Source organism: Seriola dumerili, unplaced genomic scaffold (genome assembly GCF_002260705.1).
Source record: "Seriola dumerili isolate Sdu_G_001 unplaced genomic scaffold, Sdu_1.0 BDQW01000108.1, whole genome shotgun sequence".
Classification (NCBI taxonomy): domain Eukaryota; kingdom Metazoa; phylum Chordata; class Actinopteri; order Carangiformes; family Carangidae; genus Seriola; species Seriola dumerili.
In genome coordinates, this window is record NW_019174363.1 from 355,023 (window position 1) to 364,788 (window position 9,766).

A 9,766-nucleotide genomic window follows, 5' to 3' on the forward strand; every position below is an offset into this window, starting at 1 on the left:
GAGAGCAGCTGTACACAAAGTGCACAGCTCCAGTTTCAGCGAAGCTCAGCTTCCCATCAAATTCTGTTTTCAATCATTTTTGTGGTTGTTTTTGCCAGAATTTCAGGAATCCAACCTTGAAAGCTGCCCACTAAATAGTCAGAGACACAAAGCTGACATCATTAATCAACACAGATTTTTTTCCCCCAGTGGCATGAAAGAACTACTCAACTTCATCTGACTTCTCTTATGTTGACTCCATAAATAGCAGCATAACACCATCTTTCACCACACAACCTTACTGATATTTACCTCAGACAACAATCCAGATGGCTGCTGTTTCACTCAAACTTTCACTCAATAAAAACTGCAGGCCCAATCTGGGTCATTGATGGCCACATAACATTACAATTCCACCAGCAATTCTGGGCTTTGACAGAACAACCAGATTACCAGTCCACCCTGTGCTGAATATTAAAGTGAGTGTATGAACAGCTATGCTAAATTGATGTCATGCTGTGAACTCTGATTTAAAGGCTGTTTTTTCCAAGTAGACAGTAGATGTAGACATACTGTATGATGCTATGCATGTATTACAACATTATTGTCAAAGTGATGTAAACATTACAAACCTGTCTCACTGCAGACAGTCAGTACAACATCATGTATCTGGGACTGTATTAGAGATGGCTTTGTCAGTGGTGATAGTCAGTCAGTCAGAGAGTAAGCATTTGTGGTTATCAGACAGCTTACACCATATACACATACACATACACATGCACATACACACACACACACACACACACACACACACACACACACACACACACACACACACAAACACACACACACACACACACACACACAATGACACCTCCTGTGCCAAATGACCTGGAACTGGAAGCAGCTGAGACAACTTGAAACTGCTACGTAGCAGTGGGTGTAAAGCTGAAGTCAAAAGGTCAAGTAATATAAAAAAGGACAGGTGAGACATGGAGAAGCAGGAGTGTCTCTTTCTTTCTCTCTCTCTCTCTCTCTCTCTCTCTCTCTACCCCTCTCTCTCACCCAACAAGCTGAGACAGATTGCCCCGGATCTGTTCAAAATTTCTACCTGTTAAAAAGTAGTTTTGTGTTGCCACTGTCGCCAAGTGCTTGCTCATGGGGACATGTTGAGTCTCTGTAAATAAGATTACAAAGAGTAATGGTCTAGACCTACCTTGTATGAAAAGTACCTTGAGATGACTTTTGTTAATAAAAATAGATAAAATTCACTTGAATAGACAGCTCAGTCTCATAGCACTGTAAAGCAGCATGCAGCTTTTATGGGCTTTTATGTCCGGTTAATGAATGAGTCACCAACAGAGGATCTGTCACACAAATATCTCTTTATGTACTATATATAAAACAAAAAAGCTTAACTCACAGCCTAAGAGCTGAGTCACACCAGCATTTATAACTATGAAATTATAGTCAAAGACAAAAACTTTAGTAAAGTCATGTCTGGAGTAAAGACAGTGCTGGTTGACTTGCCCAGAAGTCTTCCTTGCCTGGAGGCAACCAAATGGCTTTCTGGCTGTTTGTCAGGTATGTGCAAGGCCTGTGCTGGCCATGTTTACCAGATGCACCATTCCCTCAGGTGAGCATACTACAGCTGGCAGCTCCAGGATCCAGCAAACCCACTGGCCCTCAGCCAAAACATACTGGATGATGTTCGATCCTGACAACTGGCCGGAAAAATAATTGACCAATCAGAGTTTTGTGAACAGGATTAAGAAAAGGCTTATTATTTTCCTACATCTATTCAATCTATTCAATTCGATTAAATTTTTCATTTGTGTAGCGCAAAATCATAACATACATTATCTCAAAGCAACTTACAGGGTGAGGCCAAGACCTTACAACATGAAAAATACTGACAGAAAAAATGGGCTTATAAATAGTGTTAAATTTATGATAAAATTGTTGCAGTTGTACAGGTTGTTTTAAGTCAACTTACATGTGTATATATGACAACTTTAAAATGGCATGTTTCTTAGATCTTTGTGAAAAACATTAAAGTAACTCCTAGCAGCTTCTGTGTTGACTTAAAATGACACTGGCCCTCCCAAACACACCCATTCTGTAACAGAACATCAGACTGAATGAATGCAGTTAAACATTTTGTTTAACTGCAACAATTCAATTTATATATCAGGCTAACAACAGCTGTGCAGTGTAGTTTTTAACAAATGTTAAAGGACGCAGGAAACTGCCCAGGGAATCAAGACTCTCATGGGCCCTGAAGGCCCTCTGTTGTCTGTGAGGCAATTATTTTGTGGCAGTCAGATTAATTACAAATTCGTTTAGTAACATGCACCACTAAAGCCCAATTAAAACCTCAAATGGTAAAAGCTCTATGATGGCTGGTGTATTTTTACCCAATCTAACCAATATAGTTAATTTTCACCCCTGGGCTCTAAGAGAGTTAATCTGTCCCTGCTGTAACAAAGTAATTGTACTTCAAGTATTTAAATTTTAAGATAAACTTCTAATCCACTGTACTTTTTACTCTTCTACATCTTTCTGATAGCTATAGTTACTTTGCAGATTAGTTTAAGAGTGAGTAATGTCCATATGGAATACCATGTAATCCTATACAGTAAATTATTTCAACCAACAGTATATAAAATTTGCCCTACCTCCACAAGCTTCACCTTAAAAATACTGCATACACATTAATGCATCAAATAATAATCACTCTGTAATATAAACTGTAAGGCGTTTCATTGATTGGTATTGGTATTGATATTTTTATTTAAGTGAAGGTCCATAAATTGTCTTCCTCCACTGGTTCAGATGAAATGAAATAAGTTCTCTCTGCTGGTGTGTGACATAGTTTTTATGTCACTTTCTACAGCTGACTAGAAAAACTGAATTTCTATGAGGATTAAAAGAAAAAAAAGATCCAACTGCATCTCAGGCGCTTTGTCTTGTGTTTTATGTTCATTTTTTAGTAAATTCTACTGAATGCACTCTGAGAAAGGGACTTTTCCAGATCCTCTTCATAAGCAGTCATATTATCATAAATCCATTCCAATGTAATCCTCACTCTCCACCACACTGTGATATTCTTCAGTATGAGAAGGGCACCTCAGACTGTTTGAATAGGAAATGATTGCTGAGTGTGTCTGCCTCACACAGGCAAGTGCTCTCTGTGCTTAAACCTGCAGGCTACAGATCCCCTGAGATCCTCTTCAGCGCCACTGAGTGGGCTGTTAATGTCAATCAGCTTCTGTTTGTTTCTTCACTTTTGATTTTCTTCATGTCTACTGTAGAACATATTCTCCGGGGGGTGACGTTTGTTATTCAACAGTCTTACACTTAGTATACAATTAGGTCTGGATATAATGAATGTCCTTTTAATGTTACACCCTTTTAAATTAACTCTTTATTCATCAGTTTGTACCTGTGAAATGCAAAGCTTGGCTTCTAATGATTACTATTCATTTTGGCAATTGACTTTGGTCTAGTGTCTTTTTTTAATTACATTTATATTATGATTTTAGATCAAATAAATTTAAGAGAGTTTAAGAGTTTTCATCAGTGAAATTTAACATCATGGACAAGCTGGTAAAAAAGGCTGAATCTGTGCTTGGCAGGAGTCTGAACTCGCTCAGGACTGTTGTGGAGAGACGCATGCAATGTAAGATGGAGGCCATCTTGGACAATACCAACCATCCTCTCCACATCATTCTGCCAGGACAGAGAAGCAGCTACAGCTGCAGCAAACATCTCATCGCACTGCACTGCAGAACACAAAGGTTCAGGAGATCCGTTGTTCCCACTGCCATCAGGCTTAGCCAAAGGAAGTGGACTAATTTAATTATTATTGTTTATTTATTATTAACAGTTTTTATTATTATCAACAATGAGCTGATGGATACATGAATTTCCCATAGGGGATAAATAAAGTATCTATCTATCTATCTATCTATCTATCTATCTATCTATCTATCTATTTTTTATATTTTTTAAGTATTTTGAGGTTGAAGCTGTCACCACGCTTGATGTTGGCATGTTTACATTTGTTCTCATCTAACAGGAGGTTAGCAGAAAAGGCAGTTTAACATACCACACAGCGATACAACAGATTTACTCTCTTCTGTAAATCCAGTTGTCAAACTCATTGTACATTACATTGTATCAGGGTGAGATCAAATCATGCAGTAATACTGCATGATTTGATCTCAACCTGATAGAATGTAATACCAGAATCATTCAAATCTGTACAGATACTGATACTTTATAAATCACCATCCATCCATCCATCCATTCATCCATCCATCCATCCATCCATCCATTTCTTACACAGATGACAGATGTGCACTTAGAACGTCCACCATCCACACCCAAGCGACTCAGCTACTGTTAATAAATATTCCACTTCATTCATTCAAATATATCCTCCCTTTAAACATAATCCAGTGATAATGTTGCAGTTTAGTTGTATAGAAATGTAATTTGTAGAAGACAGGGTTGCTGTGACATACTTTACAGTACAGATACATTCCCCTAGTAATAGTATGTGTAAAGGAGACTGTATGTCCCTATGGTCCTGAGAGACACACTGTGAGGCAATTCAATTCAAAGACCAGGTGATTGGTAGCAAAACCTTATTTTCCAAGTATCGATCGTGGGGGCAACCAGCAAAATGCAAAAATCTCAGCAAGACAAATCTGCTGTCACGCCTTACAGTAGAAATCAGGCAATCAATGTCATATACCTCCAGTGGGGCCTGTATGAACATAATTCCACTCATTGGCGCTAAATAGTGAAAACCCTTGGGTTCATCAATCATCAATTCAAGGGGCACTCTTTAGTTAATAGTCTGGTCTTTTACTGCTGAACAGCCACTGCCTTTATCTGTGTGAGCTAGCAGATACTCCCTGGGAGCAATATGTTTTATTTTGATTGCTGTATTCTCTTTCTCGCACAGCTTGTTGGGCTATAATTCCTAATTTGGAGCTGTCGGCATTTGAAATTGAAGCTTGAAGCAAAGATTGATTATCTCTAACCCCCATGGAATATATTTGATTGGTCAGTTTTGTCAAAATGGCATGCTCAAATGTGAAAGTCAATATTTCCTGAATGATATAATGATATAGATGATATAGATGATAAACATAAGTAATATCTCATGACGCATCACTTCACCCACTACAGAAATATGTTCTTGTAGTGGAAGAGCCAGCTAAAGCCCTTCTAGGGCCTTCAACTGTAACCCCCTTTCCACTCATCCAGCTCCTTGAAATTCCACAGAATTCTTAAATAATACATACAGGCATATTACATCACAAGCATATTATATAACGGCACTGGGAACATTAAATACTGAACAGAACTTTTAAAAAAATCCAGCGCCCTGACCTTGTACATGTAGCATTGACCACCTTGATATAAAAGATAAGCTATAAGATGGATTTAGGGGAGCTACTGGGTGTTGTTAGAAATTCAAAGACAGCCCTTTATAGGATCTCTACACCAACACAAGTAGTTTCACTTACTTCACTTAGACCTCACCTCAGGCTGAAGGCAGGGGGCGCTGTGCTGTGAAAGGTACTCGATGGAATGTTTGACCACCAGTGGCCCTGTGGAGAAATGTTTTAATGAGCTGGTCTCAACTAACACCCACAGAAGTCCATGAAATAGTACACACACCTCTGGTTCTATCCTGTTGCACTGATGCACAGTTGGTGATGGTAGCTTACAAAGCAATGTGTTAATGTGCAAGTAAAGAGCAAAAGAAGACAGTAACACCTCATATAATATGGGAGTAACAGAACAGTTACATTTAAGCCCAAGCAAATATTCATTCAATATTGAATTATTATGGATAATTTTATTTTATATATATGATGAATTGTTATGCTTGCATGGTAACACCATGTTCTGCTGACCAACTGGGCTCTGACCAAAAGAATTATTATTTATTATTAGCAGAATTTGTTAATTAGAACTGAACTTTACCTATCATTAATTCTAAATTACACAGATTAAATTAGACAGGGAAAATTCTTGGAAGTTATAAGGGCATCATATGATAGTGTTACCAAAGAAGACTAGCTAGTTAGCAAACATGCATGTAAACATTGCAAGTTTCAAATTAGTCCAGGCATTGGCTTTGCAAATTTTTTATGAAGAAAGAATGAATGAATTCAACACATTTTTAGGCCTCAAGTACACACACAGTGTTACTGCAACCGAACAGTAAAGCGAACAGGAGACTCAAGGAGAAACGTAGCCAACCACATGAAAAATATGATATATCAGCTGATGGATGCTTTTCTCTCTCTTCCCCAGGTTACAAGTGCCCATGTGAAGTCAGGAAGCCCCAAATCAACGCTAAAGCATATATGGACAGAAAGCAGTAAGGATATGTCAATCAGTAGGCTGCTATCACAGACTCTGCATGGCAAAGAAAACAGTACAGCCTTGGACCTTCACTATGACACTCCAGAGCCCTACTCGGAGCAGGACCTGTGGGACTGGCTGAGGAACTCCACAGACCTGCAGGACTCGCGGCCACGGGCTAAACGGCGGCCCATGGTTAAGACAGGAAAATTCAAGAAGATGTTCGGCTGGGGAGATTTCCACTCCAACATCAAGACGGTCAAACTCAACTTGCTGATCACTGGTAAGATTGTGGATCATGGTAATGGCACTTTCAGTGTCTACTTCCGCCACAACTCCACTGGTCAGGGAAACGTGTCAGTCAGCTTGGTCCCACCCACCAAGATAGTGGAGTTCGATGTGGCTTCACAGCAGTCTGTCATCGATGCAAAGGACTCAAAGTCCTTCAATTGCCGTATCGAGTATGAGAAGGTGGAGAAAGGTGCCAAGAACACGCTCTGCAACTTCGACCCATCCAAGACCTGCTACCAGGAGCAGACCCAGAGCCATGTTTCCTGGCTCTGCTCCAAGCCTTTCAAAGTCATCTGCATCTTCATTTCCTTCTACAGCACCGACTACAAACTGGTGCAGAAAGTGTGCCCAGACTACAACTACCATAGTGACACACCCTATTTCCCCTCTGGGTGACAGTCCCATACTCACTTTCACCATGGACAAGCAGAGTACAGACTGGGGCCTCTACCCATTCCAGAGAAATGTGTATGTTAGCCGTTATGTCCCTAAACATGTCCACACCAGCGAGTCAACCATCCCAAGTGATTTTCCAATTTACTGTTCTGGATTTTGAGGGAGTTTTATCTGTTAACTGTTGTTAAAAGAAAGTATGTAAAGAAAGTAATGTGCTTAAAATGACCTGAAAAACTCTGATTACTATAATTATTATCAGTTTGAATTTTGTTGCTGAATTATGTTTTATCCCTGTTGAACCATGTGTAGCTAACTAGGGCTTATTGGTCATTTGTTTTTTTTAATCCTTTTTTTATCCTATAAATTCTGCCCTTTGTTTTTACTTCATGTTTAGTTCACACTCTTTATCAAATTACATGTTTGTAACCATGTTTTCCTCTTTTAGCATATTTCATATGTAATACATGAACTCTCTGGACAACAACATATTGACTGTTTGCCCCTGCTGTGCTATTTACACTCTGCAGTTCATCCTGCATAAATAGAAAACAAAATTAACTCCTCATTTAAAAAGAATAAAAAACAAAATAGCTAGCTCAGATGTTTTTTACAAAACCTGCAAGGCATCTGAAGAAGACAGTGGAGATTTAAATGTGAGTTTGATGCTTTTAGAAATGTAAGTTGGTCTTATCTATCTAGTGGTGAGCTTGGACTGAGCAGACGTCTCCCTCAGGCAAGTCTCATTCAGGAGAGAAAATGTGGTAAAGCGCTCAGACACTGAAACGCTGTCACTCCTCAGCTGTGCTCCTGCTAGTGCAGACAGATGTTGAGTTTGTTGGGTGATTGCTTCATTCTTGGCTGATTGAATGTCTGATTACATGACTGATTGATCAGTGATTTGTTCAGGGAGATGGGGCTTGCTCATTGTCACTTAATATATCAAATGTAATGTATTGAATTCTATATCTTAGAGCCTAATTTGTATGAATGGTTTGTATTGTACATAGTTTATCCCATTTGCGCTACTTCTATACATGCCCCCATGAGCTGTGTTCCACTTCCCGCTATGTCCTCTTGTTCACTCATTTATGCTCGTTCTTGACTCCTCTAGCAAAGAAAATGATGTTGCTGCCCTAGATGTGATTTTCATGAAAACAGCAATCCTGTACATAAGCTGTAAAACTGACTAAATATATTAAAAGTATTCATTGAAATTTTCTTTACTGAGGGGTGGGGTGGTGGGGTGGTGGGGGTGGGGACTGGAGATGTACATATGAATTAAATTTTATCAACTGAATGCTGGTACATTGGAGTTCTTACTGTGACTTTCGTCCTAATGAGTCAGAAATGATTTGTTGAAGTTTACATATCAGTGTACCTGTCAGCTGTGGAAGAAGAAAGGGCGACAACACCAGGCACCAGTGTCTAGGGACAGACTGAATTACATCATAGTAGTTTCAAGTTGTAGATAGATAGATAGATAGATAGATAGGTAGATACTTCAGCTAATTAATTAACTAATTGTTTACAGAAGGAGCAAGCCCAAGCACATACTTGTTTCATCATCACAATGGAGTGTGTATCTTACACTCTCTAGTATTAAGCATTTTGTTGCGTGTGCTCAGGATAGTGTCCCCTCTGCTACTGCTAAGCCTCGCCCTTTGGGAAGTTTTTTGAATAATGGCAGCCACGAATTGATGACATAAGAGAGATGAATAGGCCACACTCACATCCATCAATCAATATGACACCTCAAAAAGATTTTTTTACAATAGCTGCACATAGAAAGTAACGTATGATAAGATTAGTGGAAAATCATGGTTATGCCAAATAAACTATGGTTCAAGTTTGAGGGTTAGTTCACTAGCATCGGGGTCGGGGTTAGGGCTATGCTTCATGAAAGATTGTACCTATGGTTTGAAAAAAGATAATATTAATTGTTCACCCAATTCTCCTCAAGTCTGCTCACCCAAAGGACAGTGGTTGTTTATGGAAGGAAGCAAGGAATTTGTTTTTCAGGCTAGCGACTGTTTTAGCAAACAAAGTGGCATTGGCATTATATCACTTTGCTGAGGCTTCTGTTCATTTAAAACAATTATTTTCACTTATCATGGAGTCCAGTTGTACTGTATCACAAAAACAACAACTGAACAACTGACGCGAGTTATGCAGATCAGTGAAAATTGTCAGGGTGTTGTGGCAAGTAGGACCCAAATGCAGCCAACGCATGGGAGACGGTGCAGACAGGTTTATTAAACTAAAAAGGCTTACACAACACGGGGGAAGAACAGGGAAACACAGGAACTTAAACAAGAAACAGGTACAAGAAACATGAACAGACTGAGGACAAACCCAGAAATCAACAGAGAGACAACAGACGAACCGACCAAGACAAAGGGGAGCACAAAGACTATATAGACAAGGGAGGCAAGGGTGATTGAACACAGGTGAAACACATTAGGGCGGGGCAGACAATCACCACACAGAAAACAGGACCAAGACAGGAAGCAAAACACTGAGACACACAAGGAAACCAATTACAAAATAAAACAGGAAGTGCAAAAAGTCCAAACAAAACTAACAAAAAGTGTCTGCCATAGCAAAACATGACAAAAATGTACAGAAATCTGCACTGTGACTACAAGCCATAGAACTGTGAGAGCGCTGTGGCTGCAGACAGTCAGAAACCTCACAGTCACTGACGGGTGGA

At 39.4% G+C, this 9,766-nt stretch overlaps 1 protein-coding gene across 1 annotated transcript in view; it reads left to right on the forward strand.

Annotated features, from left to right (window-relative positions):
- LOC111222796 (neurexophilin-1) overlaps positions 1-8,237 on the forward strand; it is a 58,556-nt gene extending 50,319 nt beyond the window's left edge. Inside the window, exon 2 of the mRNA XM_022746649.1 lies at positions 6,319-8,237. Coding sequence (XP_022602370.1) covers positions 6,319-7,056 — 738 coding nt within the window. The 3' untranslated portion in view covers positions 7,057-8,237. The remainder of the gene's footprint in view (positions 1-6,318) is intronic.
- Positions 8,238-9,766: the final 1,529 nt, after the last annotated feature.